Raw genomic sequence first — 20,886 nt, 5'->3', positions numbered from 1 at the left:
TCGTGTAGCCGTGGCAGCGGCTAGGTCTGGCTGGCCAGTCCAGCTGTAGGGGACCGGAAAGACAAGCTACCTGCCGACATCAGTCCGGGTTGCAGCGCGCCGCCGCTACGGGGTTGAAAGGTAGGCCGTGACTCGGGTCAGGGGACGCGGGTGGGCCCGGGGCGAGACGGACCGGACAGGCTCGCGCATCGAGGAAAGGCAGTTCCAGAAACGTGGAAATTTCGCCCGACTCTCTGGGAGCTGTACTACACGCAGTTTGGGCCTGGAACTTGACACGTTGATGCTCGCAACGATCTTAGGAAACTACTTCTCAGACCAAGGAGTTTAGGTAGTGAAGACAGCCAGTTCCGTCATCCACATCTTTCTAACTTCTGGTCTAGTGCCCGTCCCCACACTTTAACAATGGAGCCTGCTCATAGTGCCTAGCGTGGATCTAGGAGAGCCAGGACGGAGAGGGTGTCACTGCCCTCATCTCCAGGGAGCTCCGTCTGGCTTTTGTGCCCGGTGTTTCTCTGATGCGCAGGCGCGCGTGTGGGGGTAGTTGGGAGAATCTGATAGTCAGCTGGGAAGCCTCTCTTTCCACTCCTCCTCTGGTCTTACCCATCTCATTCAGACATACAGTTGTGTCAAGCCAGAAACATGGGAATCTTGTCTGCCTGTTTCCTTCACTCATCCCCAAACCCCTACTACATTCAATCAATTGTTTACTAAATCCGAACAACTGACTTACAAAACATCTCAAATTGGAAAACTTTTCTGCAGCCCTAAGCCTTGGTTACTGTAATTACCTCCTCTGTTTTCACAGTCATTCATTCCACAATTACTGAGTGCCAGTTGTGTTCAGTTCCCATGCCAGATGGTAGGGTTACAGTGATGAACAAGATAGGAATAGCCCCACACTCCTGTTCCTCCGAACTGTTCTCCGTCCTGGGTCAGCATGATCTCTCTAAAAGACAAATCTGATTATGTCACTCTGCTGAGAATCCACTGCAGCCCATAACTGCTTTGACAAAATCCAAGCTCATTACTGCATCTTTCAGGACCCTTCATGGTCCAGCCAGCTCTAGCCTCCCCATCCAGCCTCATCCGTCCCTGGCGCTCCCCCACACTTGCTCACTGTTTCAGCCACATTGGCTTTTTGGTTCTTGTGCGTTTGTTTCATTATAGCCTCAGAATATTCACACATACTTTACCTTCTGCCTGGATTCCTGCCTTCTTCCTTCCTTCACTTGGCAAACTTTTGGGACATCTTTTAGGTCTCAACTTAAGTGTCACTTGCTTTTTGTTGACATCCCTGTCCCCATCAGTATTATGTCCTCATGCTGCAGCTTCACCTAGCACCATGAGCTTTCCCTCATATTGTTACCCCAGTTTGTTAATATCTGTGTGCTGGTCAGGAACTGGAGCATCAAAGCATTTTCTTTATTACTCTATCTCCAGAGCAGGCTTCTTTCTTTCTTTTTTTATAGTATGTGGGGGGAGCTCCATTCTTTTTTTAAAATTTTTATTTATTTATTTTTACAGAAAGGAAGGAAGAGAGAGGGAGAGAAACGTCAATGTGTGGTTGCTTCTTGAGCGCCCCTAACCGGGGACCTGGCCCGCAACCCAGGCATATGCCCTGACTGGGAATTGAACCGGTGACTCTGGTTTCCAGGCCAGTGCTCAATTCACTGACCAGCCAAGGCCAGAGCAGGTTTCTGAATAAATACATGCTCTCAGGGAAGGGAGTGAAAGTTGAAGAAAGTGTTTGCTCCCTCAGGTTACATGAAACTTCATAGAGCAGTTGGTCGGATTAATGGCCCAATACGTGTTAAATGCTCAGACTATACCTGTACATGTAACAAGTTGGAAAACAAATCTTTTTTTAAAAAGCCTGATCAGTCCACAGCCATAACAATAACACCCTGAAGACTCCTGATCTTGACTGACCTCGTAAGCTGAGCAGGGTCAGGCCTGGTTAGTACTTGGATGGGAAAAAGCCTGATCATAAGGAGCTCTGGGGGATTAAAATGTTTCAAGAGGAAGATGCCAGCCTACTTACTTCAGTGGATTCCAGGGAGGCCAAAGGCTCTGGGCCACAGTCACATACAGACGGCCTGTAGACGTGCATTAATTAGCCCACACAGAGTTGGGTGTGTTTTTTTCCCTTACTTTAAAATTTTCAGTTGGATGCTTTCCTTTAACAATCAGATTTGATATATAAGTCCAGATTTCTGGCACTCAGTCCACTGAGCCACACCAGCCAGGGGTCATCCTTTGTCCTTCCATTTTTCTAGACAGGATAGGCCCTTTCAGTGGCTTCGGGCTCCGTTCGGGCTGCTCCGTCTGCTTGGAATGCCTTCCCCGACTTCCCTGCTTGAAACCTCGTGGCTGATAGGTCATTCCTTTTTGTGTTTTCTGCTAGAAATAGACTGACCCAACTTTGGATCCCAGTTCAGGCAAGTGTAGAGTCCTGTGGCATACATTTTGGGTAATATTCTTGGTTTCTTATTTTTTAAGCCTAATATTTAATTCACTCTGGTTTTTTCTTTTACTTGCTTTTTGTGTTAATACAGTATTGTATTTGAAAAGCTTCTTTGTGTCCTTTTGAGTATATAACTCGGGATAAATAAATATGCTTATGGCTTGCCTGACAACTTAGTTTAAATGTCAGCTTCCTCACCCCAAGTTAAGTGCTCTGTTTTCCTCTAGCGCTTTAGTGATATTTCTGTAAAAGCACTTAACAGTATAATTTTTCAGTTTACATGTCTGTCTTCCTCCAGCTAAACTGTGCTTCTCCAGGGCCGGTACCATGTTGCACTCATCTCTGTACCCCCAACATCTAGCAAAGTTGGCATGTACTAGGCACTCAAGAAATGTGTGTTGAATGAACGATGCCTGTGACGAGCAACTGGACTTTATTCTTTGCTGACCCTTGCTCCTATGACACCTCCTCCTGGCTGCCACTGTCCTTCTTTCAGAGCAGATCTTCTCTAGAGAAGCTGGAAGGGAAACAGGTGAGGCTTAGAAAGGCGGAGGCAGAGGGGTGGGGGAGCCTTCGGAACTTCTGGGTTTCTGGTATTGGTGTCTAGGGGCAAGAGTGGGGTTGAGCTGGAAGCAGGCATTTCCTTGGGTGGCTGGGAAGTGATCAGGTGTCAGGGTTGGTTTCTTTTCAGCAATGGCCAAGGACATCCTCAGTGAAGCAGGGCTGCACTTCGATGAGCTGAACAAGCTGCGGGTGTTGGACCCAGAGGTTACCCAGCAGACCATAGAACTCAAGGAAGAGTGCAAGGACTTTGTGGACAGTGAGTATCATTTGGGAAGGCATGTTGCCACTCAGCTTTGAGCTATTTCAGCTGTGCCACACCCTGACCTCCCAACCGTTGCTCTTGGCCCTGCCAGAATGGAGCTGCCGGCTCCTGGAGGTCGGGCCCAGGCTCTGGGGGTTCCCGTGTGCCATCCGCCTGACCTGTGTGCCCTTATGCTCTCATGTGGTCCCACACGGAGCACTAATCAAAACAGACACTGGGATGCAGAGAGGAGGGGTATTTTTGGAGATAACCCTATCTTTGAGTTTTTTGCTCTCAGGAACCTTAAACTTCTTGGAGGTAGAACTATGGCTTGGGGGTGGGAAATAGTTATATACTGATGATTTGATTTCTTGGGAGAAATTGTATTCTCAGCGGTAGGCTTATTTGTATTGGGAGTGGAAGTTGATTAACTGGAGTCTCTAGAAGCAGCTCAACAGACCTCGTTTAGTCATTTTTTAACCAGAGAGACCCAGGATACCCCCCGTTCCAGCAGCCAAGCCAGCCCAGTGGCAGTGAATATAGAGCAGCTCCAGCTGGAGTGGGGTTTCTGAGCCTCCTGATGAGAGGTAGGGCGAGTCCTGCGGGCCGCCTCTCTGGGTCTTAGTTTACTCCTCAGTGGAATGGGCTTCTGCCTTACCCACGGATACTGAAAAAAAGGGAATGGGAGATTAAGCACTTAAATGCTTTGAGCTCTTTATTCGCTGTGGCCACGAGTGGACAGCTGCCACCCCACCGTTAACTAAGATGCAGTGTTTCTGTCCTGAGGAAGTCCTTTCGTGAACGTGGCCCTTTGTGTCTCCTATCACTCCTGGGAAAGTAGGATGGGGTCCATCCACAGAACGGGCCCACCGGGAGCCTCCAGCCTGATGTGACAGCAACCGGCTGGCTCAGTGGGCACTCAAGATCCCAGAGCTCCCCGGGCTACTCTGGACACCCAGCTCCTCATCCCTAGGTTCAGACCGAGGGTGGCAGGCTTCAGCCAACAGGCACAAATTGCTTTGACACAAATTCGGAAGGGCAGTTAGTTCTGCCGTCTTGCTGAAAGGGAATGCTAAGGGACAGCCATGACACTGACACAATAAAAACATTTTTTTCTTTCCCTAAAAGAAATTGGCCAATTTCAGAAAATAGTTGGTGGTTTAATTGAGCTTGTTGATCAACTCGCAAAAGAAGCAGAAAATGAGAAGATGAAGGTAAGATCAGCATGTGTTTAATCTCGGTCTTGGCCTGGGGCCCTGGTTACCAGTCTGTCATCCTTCTGCCCCCTTGACTTTTCTGTGTGGAGGGAGGGAGGGGGAGTCTTTTCATTAAAACAAGATTTTAAATGGCATTTTCCGTACCGGTATTAACTCATTATGTTGCATACCCGAAAATTACATGTCAGTTATCTCAGTTTTTTTAAAACAACGGTTCCTGGTCCAGTTAGCCTACTGTTGACCTCTACATGGCAGTACATTTTCAGCCATCATTTCCTTTAATCTTGACATCACCACGGACATACATGGTTTTATCCTTATTTTATAAATGAAGAGGTGAAGGTGTGTGGAGTAGAGATGACTTGGCAAAGGACACAAAGCTAAGTGACACACCCAAAGGGGCACTGAACACATGTGTGCCACACTCTGGGGACACCCCTAGGTCTGCCTCCGAGCTCCAGACCAGTTCCCACTTCGGAGTCAGAAGGTGAATCCTATTCCTTTCTCCCAAAGCTCTGGGGCTCAGCCTTTTCCCGCTGGGCAGTGAGGTAGCCCCCAAATGGCCCTTACACAGTCGAGGACTGAGTGCTGAAGGTGGTTTTAATGAAGCCGTGACCTTCTGTGGTGACACTGTTTTTCTAGGCCATTGGTGCTCGGAATTTGCTCAAATCTATAGCAAAGCAGAGGGAAGCCCAACAGCAGCAACTCCAAGCACTAATAGCAGAAAAGAAAATGCAGCTCGAAAGGTAAGTTAGGTAAAGCGGGGTCTCTCAACTACAGTTCTCCTTTTCCTTCTTACCAGTCCGCTCTGGTCCTCGTTCTTTTATCATCCTTCTCCCAGGAACAGTGTCACTTGTCCTAATTTGGAGATTTAAAAAATGAAATTACATTTGATGGGGAGGAAAAAGAAAATGTGCCAATGTCAAAACATCTGTAGTTGGTGGGAGCACGAGCGCCAAGTAATGAGCATGCGCGGAGTTGGCTGGCTGGCTCCGGGAGCACTGTCAGGGCTGAAGGTCCGTCACGCGTGGGCCTGTGCAGGGCTTTGCACATATGATCCTCTCTGCCGGTCCTAACTACTGCATTCCACACTAACGCCGTTTCTCAGTCGTTTAAATCACCTGTATTCTTCTCTAGAAGAATTAAGTGCATAGTTTATTTCATCCATTTTTAGGGCTTCTAACAATTTTGTTTTTCAGGTATCGGGTTGAATATGAAGCTTTGTGTAAAGTAGAAGCAGAACAAAACGAATTTATTGACCAATTTATTTTTCAGAAGTGAACTGAAAATTTCATTTTATAGCAGGAGGGCAAAAAAACAAAAACCTCTGTACCATTCCAGTGACTCTGACTAATGACCTACTGTGTCATTCGAGAGGCGGCCCTCCATAAGGAGGGCAGCGCCTCTGAAGGCAATGAAACAAATCTGGGGGGGCTTGTTCCAGATGCCTGTGCGGATCTGGTGAACACCTGGTGACCACAGCGGCCCAGGTTTCCACCTCTTGCATTCTTTGTCTGAGAAAGTCTGTAAACGTTGATTTTTTTTGTAAGTTTATAAATCTTTGGAAGAAAAAGCAATAAATTGTTTTCAAATGGCTTATCTACCTCTTTTCCTGCGGTGCCCTTAAAATGTACACTTAATGCCTTATAATAGAACCTTGGACTCAAGCCCCTCCCTAGCCCACAAAACAAACCAGGCAGTGGTCAGCAGCTACCTTTATTTGGACTGGACACGAGTCACATGATACTCCCAACCATTAGAACAATACAATGTATGAGCAGAAAGGCAAAGACAGAACTGGGACCATCCCAATTTCTACTGCTGTCTCTATGTGTTCACAAGTTTTATTTTTTTAATTTAATTTTATTTTTTTAAAAAAGGTTTTTATTTTCAAAGAGGGGAAGGGAGGAAGAAAGGGGGAGAAATATCAGTGTGTCGTTGCCTCTCACATGCCCCACACTGGGGACCCGGCCGCAACTTAGTTATGTGCCCTGACGGGGAATGGAACCAGGGACCCTTTGCTTTGCAGTCCAGCACTCAATCCACTGAGCCACACCAGACAGGGTTTATTTTCACTTTTTGGAGTTAGCCTTGAGTACGAATTCAGAGAAAGCTAACAGAACAGCAGGCACTGACGTGGAGACGCTCTCTGTGCACACACTGGACATGCCAGGCCCGCTGGCCCGTTCGGATGCGATGGAACGGTCTGCACAGGTGAAGTTACTCAGGAGGAAGCATACTTTCAGATCGGGTTTGAGACACCAGACCTCAGAGGAAGGAAACTTCTGTCACGTGGTAGGTAAAAATATAGGATTACGGTTTGGCAAGTGGATAAACAAGACTTTAAAAAAAATCTCTCCTCCTTGGATGCTGTTTAAGACAGGAGCAAGACATCTAGTTTTGTCCATTATTGACTGAAAGTCATGCCAGGGCTGAACCTTAAGGAACACTTAAGTTTAAACTTCTTGTAGAATCAGATTACTTTCTCCTGCTGCCCCCTACCCAGCAGGGTGGGGGCAAGAAATAGTTTTTAATGAATATTAAAGAGGCATAATTTCAAACTTAAAAATGCCCCAAAACATCCCACTGTGCATTCTGCTAATGAATAGTGATGGAATGGAATCATGAGTCAAGGGATCAGTCACATGTATATTGTGGACCAAGTGATGCATGAAGATGCCGAGCAGGACGTGTTTCTTAGCAGTTTATCCAGTTTCCGGTCTGGTGCTGCTGTTAGTAATTCTGCAGTGGAACCCGGGCACATAGTGAAATACTTGGCACCACTTCCCTATTACCAAGCCCACACCCCCTGCCCACCCTCAGGTGATCGATCTGTGCTGGTGCCCTTAGAAGGTGATGGTTTGATGTGGCTCCTGCTGCCCGTATGTTTCAAATGCTACTGAAGACGTGGGTTCTGAGCAGTTTTCCTTGTACTGGGTCCAACAGGGAACTGTCCTGTGGGCATCTCTCTGCTGGGCCAGTAGTTCTTGCTCTCATTTTTTCTTTCTTTTCTCCTCATACCTGTAGTAGGGGCTCCGCAACATGAAAAGCAGAAGCATAAGAGGGATCAGAAAGTAGGGGGCATAGACACACATGAGGACTAGTCGTTCGTGAAAAGTCTTTGGTCCTTGCCCTTTAAAAGCACTGGTCTTCGAGAAATCCTCCCATAGAAGTGTGGAGAGAATGGGAATTAGACTTGTCATGGTGTGGACCGAGTAGATGATCGCAGGGGTGCGGATCCACTTGCAGCCTCCTGAAGTGGTCGGGGGAAGAGAGAGAGAAGCATTAGGTCTGCTCTTGACTGCAGGGTGCCCATGACCTTCCCCATGTTGTCTCTGCCTGCTCCCTTCAGCTGAATCATTCCACCTCCTTTTCTAGGTGGAAACAAATGGACCATTAGAAACAGATGTGTTCTAATGCTGCCTAACTGCGCAAATTCACGTGACAGCGGGGCCCTAACACACTGACTGCCAAAGAACCAAGGGTGGGGGGGTTGGACTTTCATTCAGAAAAACTCTAGGCCAGTAAAAGTTAAACCTGTTTGGTCTAAATGTGTGGGTGGGGGGTGTGGCCAGTGGCATCTGTTAAGTAATCACAGCATATGTAGGTGAGAAGATCAGTCGATGCTGCCAGTAGATGGGTTTGGGAGGCTCCGGTGGGAAATAAGCTGTACAAGCTTAGTTACCAGGTTCGTAGGTATGACCACCTTCTTTATAAAAGCATCAGTCAAATGGGGACACTGTAAGAATAATTTTTAAATAAGAAGTTAAGCCTTTTAGGAATTAGCTTGATGCTACCGCTTATTCTACTACCTAAGGCAGAAAAATAAAAGCCACTGATAAAAGAAAAATTCAGTGATTAAAAAAAAAGAAAGAAAAAGCAACAAGGTCAGTCTTTCAGTAGTCTCAGGTTCCCCACGTCTGAGAGATGCCCATGGGCGGAGGCAGTCATGCAGCCCGCTGACCTCAGGCGTGAGTGGAGCCACACTGAAGTCCCTTTAGAGGAGCTGTCCTGGCCACTCCCACCAACCAGATCCTCTGTCACCCTCACACAAGTGCAGGAACCACTCCTCTCTCCTTGGGAGATAACTTTCCCGTAAGATTTCTGGGACCTGATTTCAGAGCAAAAATGCGATTTCCCCACCATTTACCAACCTTTGAAGAAGGCGTATGTCGCAATGGGAAAGAAAGGCAGCTGAAACACAAGCTCACCAAACAGGAAGGATTTAAACCATACTGGGGGGTACTGCATCAGAGGGTCTTTGAACTCTTTAGTGTACCACTTCAGCAGGTTTCTCAGCTGGAAAAAGATAAAGATCACAATGAATACAACCACTTGGCAGGGACAGGCTCGGCAGCTCCAACCCACTAGAAGAGTCTTTCCTTACCCAACCCCCTTGGCAGCAGATGGCACACCCAGCTGGCTTTTGAGGTGTAGCCGAGATGGTCATTTAATAAAAACTCACGCCATGGCTGATGTGGCTCAGTGGACTGAGTGCTGACCTGCAAACTAAAGGGTCGCTGGTTCAATTCCCCATCAGGGCACCCGCAGGTCCCCAGTTGGGGGTGTACCAGAGGCCATCACACATTGATGTTTCCCTTGTGCTCTTTCTCCTTCCCTTCCCCCTCTCTAAAAATAAGTAAATAAGTAAAAACTGACTAGATCTAACTCAAATGGTAGCTTCTCCAAGCTTTCCTCAGCTCTTCCAGGACCTTTGTGCTACCCAGCAGTTGTGACTCCATGATAACCCTTATGTAGATGTGCTGCCCATTGTCAAAAGCAATATCTGGCACTTCATGTGTGGGTGCCTCTCATTCGTCCCCCACTGGGGACACAGCCCACAACCCAGGCATGTGCCCTGGCCGGGAACTGAACCAGCGACCCTTTGGTTTGCAGGCCAGCACCCAACCAGGGCCAATTTTAGACAATTTAAATAATCCCCAAACCTCAAGTTCCTTATCATTCTTAACTTCCTAGTTCTCAAGGTTTTTTCTTTTAGACCTGTAGGATATCTGTAGAACAGGCTCTTCCCCAAACCACAAACTATATAGCTTCTAGGCTCTGGCAAAGCTTGAGACGGCAGCCGTATTCTAGCTTGGGCCCCACCGTCATAATTATGCTGTGAAATCAAAAGATACAGATCCATGCTGACCTGGCTACAAGCAGAGAGAGGAAGTAAGAGGGCTGGAGGCTTTTAAAGGAGCCCAGACGAAGCTCAGGAATCCTCACATGAAGGTCTATTGCATTGAACCTCCTGGAAACGTCACTATCTGGACACATCCGCCTTCAAAGCCAAATATGTCTTTATATTACGATAAATAAAGGCAACTTCCAAAGTAAAAATATGGCTTATAATGGAAAATCCAAAGATACTTTTCCTGTTAATTTTTAATCAAAAGATAAAGGCTCAATATTGTTAAATAGAGGCCTCACTGCTGTGAGTGAGCTTTAAGTGTTTACCTAGAGACAACATTCTGTTGGCACATTAACTTCAGAAAGGATCTGGCTGCATAACCAATGTATTGACCAAGTGAGTTCTTAATCTGTACTTGACTTGAAATTTAAATTTACGGCAATACCCTTAGCTTCCTTCTGGGCACTTTTCAGGCAGTAATGTAGAAAATATTCATAAAGGTTAGGTCACTGCACCTCTTCTGGGCTCTATTTCCTCACCTGTAAAACAAGCAACTTGGACTAAGTGGTTTTTGAAGATTTTTTCCCTAGCTTTACTTTAAAACATTTACTGCAGAATTTAAAAGGCATTCTGGTTCATGTCAACTTCCTTTTCTATTCAGTTTGTATCCAGGCTCTCTGGTCCTCCTATTTCATAAATCCAGGTAGATTTCTACAGTGCTATAATCTCTAAAGGCTGCATGATGAGATTAGTAAAATTTAAAATAGTCAGCCTGTTCTTGTAATCAATTAGGACACAACCACCTGCTCACTGTCTCCTAACAGCTCACCTGATGCCAGAAGGAAGGCTGGTGGAAGGCAAGGCACAGGCCCTTAGCGGAGTGAAGCAGAGCGTGGGCCCTGGTGGCAGAGCGCCTGGACCGGTGTGCCGGCTCCAGACCAAGCACTTAATCTCGCTAAGTTTGGTTCCACTGCAATCATGGAACCTGCTGCACAGTTGGCAAGATAAAACCAGCTAATACATACAGTCTCTGGAACAATGACTAGCACTGAAGTTACTAGATTGATTGTAATTAATATATATTTGGAGAGGTTTGAGTTTAATCCTATTAACACCTTGACATGCGACTGCTCATTAATAAGAACTATTCTTTTTTTTTTTGAAGATTTTATTTCTTTTTAGAAAGAGCAGGAGGAGAGAGAAAGAGAGGGAGAGAAACACTGATGTGAGAGTGAAACATCAATTGGTTGCTTTTTGCACACTCCCAACAGGGAACATGGCCCACAACCCAGGCATGTGCCCTGACTGAGAATGGAACCAGAAACCTTTTGTTTTGCAGGCTGATGTTCAATCCACACAGCCAGACCAGCCAGGGCAAGAACTTTTCTTATTAGGTAATAAGACTCCCCCGCCAAAAGGTAGTAAAACTGTTTCCATTTATACCTGAGTCACAGTGGACTCAACTTAGCACTGTTATCCATTAAAAATACTCAGCTGGGCCTGTGTTCGCGGGATTCTAAACCAGGAGCTGCTAAACAATTTTGCATTGCTCTGGCTTAGAATGAGAGCACAGACTGATTTCAGACCCAGATGCTGCCTGTTTTCCTTATTTTAAGAGAAGCAATGCTACCCAGCCTCAAATGATACTCAAATTGCTTCCCATTCTCTCCAAGTTCTAACCCAGCGATTTTCTACCTTTTTCATCTCACATCACACATAAACTAATCACTGCAATTTGGTGATGCACCAAAAATATATTTTCTGCCAACTGACAAAAAAAATAGTTATAATTTTGATTCACTCACACTAGATGGCAATTGTTGTGTTGGCTATTGTCATTTCTTGTTGGTTTCTTAATAAGATTTTATTTATTTATTTATTTTTAGGGAGAGGGGAAGGGAGCGAGAAGGAGGGAGAAAAACATTAATTGGTTGCGTCTCACACCCCCCCTAACTGGGGACCTGGCCTGCAACCCAGGCCTGTGGCCTGACAGGGAATCAAACTGGCAACCTTTCAGTTTGCAGCCCGGCACTGAATCCACGGAGCCATTCCAGCCAGGGCTACTGTTATTTATTTGACAGTCTAAAGGAAAAGAGGTCTGTGCCCCTGACTGAATTAGTTTGGTATTGCATGTTTTAAAATTTTTTGGCCCTGGCCAGGTAGTTCAGTTGGTTAGAGAGTCATCCCAATACATCAAGGTTACACGTTTGATCTCCAATCAGGACACATACGAGAATCAACCAATTGAATACATAAATAAGTGGAACAACATATCAGTGTCTCTCTCTCAAAAATCAATTAAAAATTTTAAAGATTTTATTTATCTTTAGAGCAAGGGGAAGAGAGAAACATTGATATTTGAGAGATACATCGGTGGCTTCTCACCCACCCCCAACTGGGGACCTGACTCACAACCCAGGCATGTGTCCCAAGCAGGAATTGAACCAGCAACCTTTCTTTCAGTTCTCAGATGGGCACTCCATTCACTGAGCCTCAGCAGTCAGAGCTAAAAAAAAAAAATCTTTTTTTTTATCTCTTGCTGCACACTGGTTGGAATTCGCTGTTCTAATCCAAACTAATTCTTACTGTTTCATTATAGTTTTTCTAAGTGTTGCTCTGGTTCGAACTAAGAAAGATTTAATTTGCAAGTTTTAGCCCAAATATGTGGGCATTTTAGTTCTAGGGAAAAATTCCTTCTATTTAAGGAGAAAAAAAACAACAGATGTTAAGTGTTGGCATATTTTCAAGGAGAATCTGAGAATAACTGAAGGCTATCATATCACACTATTTTACCCAGAGAAGCAACTAAAGTATCATTTGCCGCCCTAGAGCAAGAACAACTAGAAACAACAGGCCTTCCAAGCCAGGATGTCCATGTTTCAAATGCCTTCAAAACAGCATCACACACTAAGATACACACACACACACACAGAGTTTCTGGCCAGATCCTACCTGCATTGGCCCTTGACCTTTTACAATAAGTCAACATTAAATAAGGCTGAAAAATATAAATGGGGTCGTCATGCTGGACACATTTTAATTGTTTTCTTTTGTGTGTGTGTGGTGAGCAAGGACTTGTGGGAATGGAACATTCAGAAAGGATAAAGAAACCAACAGCTGTTAAGTCTGGAATAATCTGGAGTAACATGTTTGTCTAATATTAAAAGGACTCTTAACATAACAGATTGTAAACAGGCCGCCGGCCTGAGTTCTGTTGGCCATGCAGACTTTGAAAAAACCAGACATCTCTTCAAGGCAACTAATGGCTAATGCAGAGCTTTGATGACCTGTTTAGAAAGAGTGTGTATTACTACCAGGGCCTGTGTTGTAGGTTGAATAATGTCTCCCCCAAATATTCACGCCCTAATCCCTAGAACCTGTGAATGTTACTTACTTGGTAAAACAGTTTGCAGATGTGCCCTGGCTGGGTGGTTCAGTGGGTTGGAGCAACGTCCCATACACCAAAAGGTTGCAGGTGTGATCCCCAATCAGGGCACATACCTAGGTTGCGGGCTTCCTGACCTGAAGTAAACATACCCGGGAAACCACTGGTTTTACAAGGAACAAAGTGTTTGTCGCCAGCAACTTGGGGGAAGAGTCTGAGATATACAAAGAAAATCCCGAGGAAGATGTTGAAGGGTAAGGGAAGGCCGGAGCACCGGCAGGACCTAAGGAAGGAAGGAGGGTAAGGGAGGCAGAACTGGAACGAGGGCGGAGAGAAGTCATGGGAGGCTGGGAACCACCGCAGCGCGCAGACGGGTCCCAGACTCGGCGACCCGCTGCCGGGACTGACCGGTGCCCTTACCTGGATGGGGTAGAAATCGCGCGGCAGCACCGACTGCAGGTCGAAGAGCAGGGTGATGGGGACGTGGGAGAGAAAGTAGAAGCCCAGCAGCCACTCCAGGCTGCGCCGGGCGCCCAGAATCCCCATTATCCGTTGGCTGGGCAGGGTTGGGGCCGAGGATGCACTCGCCTGGGCCGCAGACGTGGGAAGAAGGCCTAAGCACTCGCGTGGTTCTGTCTGTCTCCCAGAGCCACGGCCACTCGCCCCGCCCCTCTCGGCTGCTACCTCAGCCGCCCCTATTGGCTGCTGAGGAAGAGCGCGTGTCCATTGGCTCGTCAGAGAATAGCGTGTGAGTCGAGCGGGGGAGGGGCTTCTCATGGCCGAGCAGCGTGTGAGGACGGAGGGGGTGTGCCACGGAGGGCCGCTGCCGGCCCGGCCTTTCACAGCCCACGACTAGGGGCACGGAGCTTAGTGGCGGCTGCTCACCGTGACCGCTTTCCTTCACTCCATTCATTCCCTCTCTCCACTTAGCGCTTACAGAGTGCCTCCAGGGTGCTGGGCCTTGGGCTTTTATGGAGTTGGAGCCCTCAGGGCAGAGGGAGTGTCACAGACCACGGCCTTCCGGGCAGTGAATTGTGATCCGCGCTGTGTGCGACAGTTTTGGACCCTGGGAACACCGAGCAAGGTCTTTGTCCGGCCGGAGTTTAGGGGTTCTGGAAGCCTCCCGAAGCATGCAGAGGAGGCAGCCAGCCTCAACTTAAAAAGATGCAGAACGTTATAGTAGGAGGTAAAATTGACAGGTCTTGGTGATTGGCTGTGGAGAATGAGGGAGTATGAAAGATTCATTTATTCATTCAGCAAATAGTGATCTTTATATTCTGGACCCAGGTCTGCTCTGGGATGGAATGGGTGGGACTGCCTTTCTCAGATAAGAGGGACACAAACTGAGAAGCGAGTTGAAGGGAAGGTATTTTGGTTATGGCCATGTCGACACTGAGCAGTCCCTGCAACATCTGAGTGAAGTCTAGGCATTTGGATGAACTTGTCTGGAGATGAAGATCTGTGAGCATTAGATTTTGGTGGGAGTTGAAATTCTGGTTTCAGAGAGCCTGGAAGAGAACTTAGAGGAGCCCAGCCTCAGGATTCATGGGAGGAGGGAAATGACGTACAAGTGGACAACAGGAGTGTAATGTCAAAAACGGAGACAGAGGTGGGGCCGGCTGTGTCAAGGACACCGAATGGTACCCCCTGGTGGCCCCGTGGCAGCTGTGGCACGGTGGAGGCAGGAGCTAGATGACAGCAGGGCCAGGAGTGAGGAAGTCGGGAAGTGGAGGCAGGGTGAGTAGGCACCTGGTTATGAAGGGGAGAGATGGGGCAGTAGCTGCACCGAGATGTGCTCCAGAGAGAGGACTTACTTATTTTCAGATGAGGGAGACTACAGCACTTTCACTTGCTTAGAGGCTGTTGGAAGTTTCTGGGACAGGGGAGAGGTTGTCCATACAGGAGGAAGAGAGCAGGAAATGCGGCTCCGGGCCCCTGCAAGAAACTGGAGAGAGTGGAAGGGTTAGGTCAGAGGAGCTCTGTGCTCCCCAGGACAGAGAAATTGTTGGCAGGGTGGAGCACCCAGCTGAGCTGGGTGCCTATTAGTCTGGAGGTCCCAATCTCCTAAACTGTGTGCTCTACTCCACTGTGAGGCCTGCTCAGAAGAGGGCTGTTGGACTCATCCAGGTGGGGCTTCATTCAGAAAGACAGTTGTGATTTTGAGGAGTTGAACAGTGATCGAAGAGATGTCAGTTCAAGCTGGATCGGGAGTGAGCAACATGAGGCCCAAAGGGCTGGCAGAATGTGGAGGAATGAATGGATCTGAGGTTGAGGAGGCAGCACTGGTGTGATGGTTGTAAGTGGATGAATGCAGGTTGGGTGATTGAGAAGGGGGTGCAGTGCCTGAGTTCCTGGGGTCAGAAAGAGGTTCTGTCCACAGGAAGGTGTGAGCAAATGGAGTGAAGTTTTTGGAGATGAGGTCAAGGGATAGAGAGCCCAGACTGTCGGGTAGATTGACTGTAAGGACCACTTGGGATGGTGGTGGCAGTCAGGGGGAGAGAAGACTGTCAGCCCATGCCTAAAGTTTTGGGTGTATAAGGGGAGTAGCTGGCAGGAAAGTGGGCATGGGCTGAGGTACGGCTCAAACCTCAGAGAGTGGAGGGGAAATGGGTGGATGTGGTCTGGGGGAGCAGGGAGGCAGGTGACCCCACCTCCTGACCCTGAGCTTGTGGAGCGTGAGAAAATGAACAGCCTGCCCTGGAGAGCGCTGTGGGGAAGCTGAGACCTTGAGCAGAAGGAGCCAGGTGCCAGTTACTACAGAAGGCAAAGGCTGAGGGTGTGGAGAGGCTTGTTAGCTCTGTAGCAGTCGAGGTGGGGCTATGAAGAGGAGAGGGAGTTTACTAGGGAGGACAGTCAGTAGGGTGGAAGGAGAGCGCAGCGGGAGAGGGAGGTGGAGGTTCTTTTGGGGGCACTGAGCAAGAATGAAGGTCATGGGTGGCTGATCATTGTCAGAACACAAAGTTCTGGCATCCCCAGGGCATCTCAGGGGCAGCCTGGCATGCAGCTGTACTCAGGAGGGACCGGGCAACAGTATGTCCCCGCTTCCCTCTGGGATGGCTTTCAGGACATGGCAGTACCTTTAAACTGTGCTGCTTGCTGCAGGGGAGGGGGTGTGGGATTTGCCCAGAGAACGTGGTAAGTGTACAGCTGTTAACGTGGCTGTTCCCCAAAAACATCTCACTCAGCCAAGTTTGTTTTCTGCAGATAAAGATTTTCAAGGCCAAGTACTTTCGGTAGAAGGCCCCTCCATCCAAATTCCTCTAGTGGGGAAACCAAAGCTCTTAATATCATGAAGTCAGATAAGTGGTAGGAGACAAATGGCCCTGGGGTGGAGGACACGGCTAATCAGATTCCTCACTCGAAGCAAGTGTTAAGTGAAAGGATGAGGGAGAAGAGGCAACACAGCACCTTTTGCAAATTATGTATATTGTGATGAGACAAACACCACAAGCCCAACAGACCTGAGCTAGTCCTAGGCCCACTGCTTTCCACTTTGGCAGCAGCTCTACACAGCTTTTACCTCTCCACTTTGCTCTTGCTACACTTTTCTCTCTTTAAAATGCACCCGCCCTTGCCCTGGCCAGGGAGTGTCATCTCGCTACCCAGGGCTGTGTGTTTGCTCCCGGGTCAGGGCACATACAAGAACAACCAATGAATGTATAAACAAGTGGAACAAGTAATTGATGTTTCTCTCTCTCTCAAATATATAAAATATTTAAGATTTAAAAATGCAGCCCTGGGTAGTGTAGCTCAGTGGGTTGAGCGCGAGCCTGCGAACCAAAGAATCAAGGTTTGATTCCCAGTCAGAGCACATTCCTGGATTGCAGGCCAGTTCCCAGCAGGAGACACAGGAGAGGCAACCATACATTGATATTTCTCTCCCTCTCTCCTTCCCTTCCCCTCTAAAGATAAATAAATTTTAAAAAAATGCACCACTCTTCTCATCTCTCCATGCCCCAATCCCTTAAAATGCTCTAAGGCTCAGCTGGAGGCCGCCTCCCCTAATGGCCCTGATTTGGTGGCACTGCTGCCTTCTCTGAACTTCTTCCCTGCCAGGTGATTCCTTTCACTTTGAGCAGCATTGACCTGAGTACCTTTCCTGTTACCCTGGAGGTCCCTTGACAGCAAAGATTGTCTTTGGGATCTTTATTTGACTAACACAGAGCTGGGGCCCCTGTTGAGTGAACTAAATGTGAAAGTCAGGGTCCTCTGCCACATGGAGACTGTCAAGCAGTGAAATTGTGAAGGGAACACTGGGTGTAAGAGCAGCCAGCCAATGGTGAGATGGAGCCAGCCAAGAGGTTCCTGAACAATGACCTCTTGAAATGACCTGGAAACCTGCTGAGACTCTAGAATCAGCAGATGGCTTCATACCTCAAAGCCAGAACATTATACATATATTAATTAGCAAAAGCTAAGATCCTGTCAGTCCCGGAGGTGCAGCAAGGTGGCTGTGTGGGGGTTCAGAATGATCTCTCTCAAGATCTGTGGGTTCCACTGAGGCAGAGGGCAATGGACCAGCTTTCTTGAGTGATTACCTCCTTCTCATGTTAAAGAGCCTGTGAACTTGGGTGGAGGGACAGTAGGTGAGGGTTAATCCCAAAAAACTTAGTTTAAAATTTGGATATTTTGTGGTTCATAGACCTTTTTGCATTTTGATTTTTAGAAATATTGCATGGAGGGACTTCCGCCAAGATGGAGGCATAGGTGGAAGTACTGTACCTTCTCGCACAACCAAGTTTAAAAACAACAGAGTTTTAACAACAAAAACGCAGCCAAACCACAGAAAATTGAACTATATGGAAGTCTGACAACGACGAACCCTTCAGCCAAACTGGTAAGAGGGGCAGAGCCAGTAGCAGAGCAGTAATGGGCAGGAAAGATCCACTGGACCAACCCAGGCGTGTGACCCAGGTGCACCAGCAGCTGTGGGAGGATCCCAGGTGTGGAGTAGCGGGCGGACCCACTGAGGGCGCAAGGTGGTCCCACTGAGGGCTGACCACGGTCACACATTCTTGAGCAGATAAACTGGTGAAGGAGTGAGCAATGAGATGGACTGTGCAGGCCCCAGGGGTGGGAAGCAGCAGAGGGGACCGCTATTGTCCCTCTCTGACCCACCCCCACATACAGTGTCACAAACCAGCATCCTGGGTGGCCCTGCCCTGGTGAATACCTAAGGCTCCGCTCCTCATACCCAACAAGGCACAAACAGATACAAACATGGCTCAAGAACAACTCAGAGCCCCAGAGCCAATAAATCTAAGTGATGAAGAAATAGCCAAACTTTCAGATTCACAGTTCAAAACACTGGTGATCAGGATGCTCACAGAACTGGTTGATTTTAGTCACAAATTAGAGGAACATATAAAGGCGAAACTAATTGAAATGAAGGGAAATGCACAGGAGACCAATAGTAATGGAAAGGAAACTGGGACTCAAATCAAAGGAGTGGACCAGAAGGAGGAAAAAAATGACCAAACAGAAAAGGATGAAGAAACAAGAATTCAAAAAAAATGAAGAGAGGCTTAGGAACCTCCAGGATATCTTTAAACGCTCCAACATCTGAATTATAGGGGTACCAGACGGGGAAGAGGAACAGCCACGAGTGGAAAACTTATTTGAACAAATAATAAAGGAGAACTTCCCCAATCTGGCAAAGGAAATAGACTTCCAGGAAATGCAGGAAGCTCAGAGAGTCCCAAAGAAGTTGGACCCAAGAAGGAACACACCAAGGCACCTCATAATTAGCCAAGATTAAAATGAAGGAGAGAATTTTAGAAGCAGCAGGAGATAAGGGGACAGTCACCTACAAAGGAGTTCCCATCATACTGTCAGCGGATTTCTCAAAAGAGACCTCACAGGCAAGAAGGGGCTGGAAGGAAGTATTCCAAGTCATGAAATGCAAGGACCTACATCCAAGATTGCTCTATCCAGCAAAGCTTTCATTTAGAATGCAAGGGCAGATAAAGTGCTTCTCAGATAAGATCAAGTTCAAGGAGTTCATCATCACCAAGTCCTTATTATATGAAATGTTAAAGGGACTTATCTAAGAAAAATAAGATAAAAAAGATGAACAGTGAAAGGACAGCAAACTCACAGTTATTAAGAACCACACCTAAAACAAAAGCAAACTAAGAGGACAGCTAGATCAGGAGCAGAACCATAGAAATGAAGATCACGTGAAGGGTTAGCAACAGGGGAGTGGGAGAAGGAGAAGGGGGGGAAGGTACAGAAAATAAGTAGCATAGACAGTAGGTAGAAAATAGGGGAGAGGGCAAGAATAGTAGGGGAAATATAGAATCTAAAGAACTTGAGACACATGGTCATAAACTAAAGGGGGGGAATGGTGGGGGAGGGGGTGTGCAGGGTGGAGGGGAATGAGGGGGGGAATAGAACAACTGTAATGGCATAATCAATAAAATATATTAAAGAAAAAGAAATATTGCATGGAAATATTCATCCTGATTACTGAGTTATTTTGGTGCCCACCTGTCTTACTTCACCCTCGTCACAAGCCCTGGCTGTCAGGTAGTGGGAGGAGGAGTCCCTTCCTGGACCTGGAAAGCTAAGAGCCAATACATTTGATATCAGGGAAGTAGGGAGGCAGTGAGAGATTTTGAGCAAGGCAATTGGGGATTACAACAGTGTTTTAGGAATACGACATCTGTCCAGAAAAAGTCCAGCCACTATTAATATAATGAGAATGGTTTGCATGACATTGATGTAACCTGGCAGCCAAGGAGAGTGAACTGGAATGCACATGTGTGAACAATGACGATTTCACTGTACTAGTCGGGGGTAGTACACATCCTTGAGTGAGCACATGTACTCTGTAGCCATCAAATTCAGAGTGACTCAGTAGAGCAGCAAATCTGCATCGAATTTTGTGTTCAGCTTTATGTTGAGGGAGAACATTCTCCCTCAGAAATTATTTGGATGATTCAGAAGGCCGCAGTTATGGGTACCTGGTGATCGGCAGCTTCATCATGACAGTGTGCCCGCTTATGCATCATGTGTTGTGCAGGATTTTTTGATAACATTAAATCACCCAGGTGACTCAGCCCCCCTGAGCCCAGATTTGGTGCCCTGTGACTTCTGGCTTTTCCCCAAACTAAAATCACCTTTGAAGAAAAAGAGATTTCAGACCATCGATGAGATTCAGGAAAATACAACGGGGCCAGCTGATGGCAATTGGAAAAACTGTGTGAGGTCCCTACGCGCCTACTTTGAAGGGGACTGAGGTGTCATTGTCCTATGCACAGTGTTTCGTGAATCTTTTTAAAATGATTTTATTTATTTATTTTTAGACAGAAGAGAAGGGAGGGAGAAAGAGAAAGAGAGAAATTGTGTATTTTTCAATAAATGTCTCTGTCTTTCATATTACATGGCTGGATACCTTCTGGACAGACCTTGTATTCACTGAGCCCCAATGTGCAAGGTGAATGGGTGGGGAGGGAAGTCTGGAAGCAAGGTGCTGGAATTTGTATACTAGGATCATGTGTTTCCAGTTTAGCAGTTAAAAAAAAGGAAATAGAGGCTTTTTTCAAGATAGATGTGTCTCAAAATACATTTGGTGGTGGAAGTAAAGGGGCCCATTTAATGGAAGAGTGAACACCTCTCACTCACTTAAAAAGTGCCCACTGTAAACCAGAGAAGGCATTGGCACACTTTTACTATAAATGGCCAGACAATAAAAATTTTAAGCGTTGTGGGCCAGTTTTTGCCCACAAAAAATTTTAAGCATTGTGGGCCAACTATTCAATGTTGTTATTTGTTGTGTGGGAGAAGCAATAGACAATACGTACATAAGTGAACATGGCCATGTTACAATAAAACTTTATTTACAAAAACAGGCGATGGGTCTAATTTGACCTGTGGTGG

The 20,886-nt window shown here is 46.9% G+C and overlaps 2 protein-coding genes across 2 annotated transcripts; one reads left to right on the top strand and one right to left on the bottom strand.

The window, feature by feature from the left end:
- Nucleotides 1-2: 2 nt before the first annotated feature.
- On the top strand, nucleotides 3-6,085 carry IFT20 (intraflagellar transport 20). The gene is given in 8 exon segments (XM_037162756.2): nucleotides 3-120; nucleotides 2,763-2,933; nucleotides 2,935-2,966; nucleotides 2,968-2,996; nucleotides 3,156-3,284; nucleotides 4,398-4,483; nucleotides 5,129-5,232; nucleotides 5,686-6,085. Coding segments are annotated over 7 exon segments (522 nt in total). The 5' UTR covers nucleotides 3-120; nucleotides 2,763-2,873; the 3' UTR covers nucleotides 5,768-6,085.
- A 99-nt stretch (nucleotides 6,086-6,184) lies between these two features.
- TMEM97 (transmembrane protein 97) lies at nucleotides 6,185-13,663 on the bottom strand. The gene is made up of 3 exons (XM_037162755.2): nucleotides 13,426-13,663; nucleotides 8,641-8,785; nucleotides 6,185-7,739 (listed from the first exon to the last, which is right to left on the bottom strand). The coding sequence occupies exons 1-3, from the start codon at nucleotides 13,549-13,551 to the stop codon at nucleotides 7,480-7,482; spliced, it is 531 nt and encodes a 176-aa protein (XP_037018650.2). The 5' UTR covers nucleotides 13,552-13,663; the 3' UTR covers nucleotides 6,185-7,479.
- Between the last annotated feature and the right edge of the window lie 7,223 nt (nucleotides 13,664-20,886).

Source organism: Artibeus jamaicensis, unplaced genomic scaffold, assembly GCF_021234435.1.
Source record: "Artibeus jamaicensis isolate MK-2021 breed Jamaican fruit bat unplaced genomic scaffold, CSHL_Jam_final contig_2790, whole genome shotgun sequence".
NCBI classification, from domain to species: Eukaryota; Metazoa; Chordata; class Mammalia; order Chiroptera; family Phyllostomidae; genus Artibeus; species Artibeus jamaicensis.
This window is presented reverse-complemented; position numbering and strand designations above follow the sequence as displayed.

Bases quoted from the DNA above. Each gene is read 5' to 3' on its own strand.
- TMEM97 (XM_037162755.2), bottom strand. From the start codon at position 13,551: ATGGGGATTCTGGGCGCCCGGCGCAGCCTGGAGTGGCTGCTGGGCTTC. The intron at 8,786-13,425 runs GTAAGGGCACCG...ATCTTTTTCCAG, and splicing joins GCGATTTCTACCCCATCCAG to CTGAGAAACCTGCTGAAGTG. The intron at 7,740-8,640 runs GTTGGTAAATGG...CGACCACTTCAG, and splicing joins GACATACGCCTTCTTCAAAG to GAGGCTGCAAGTGGATCCGC.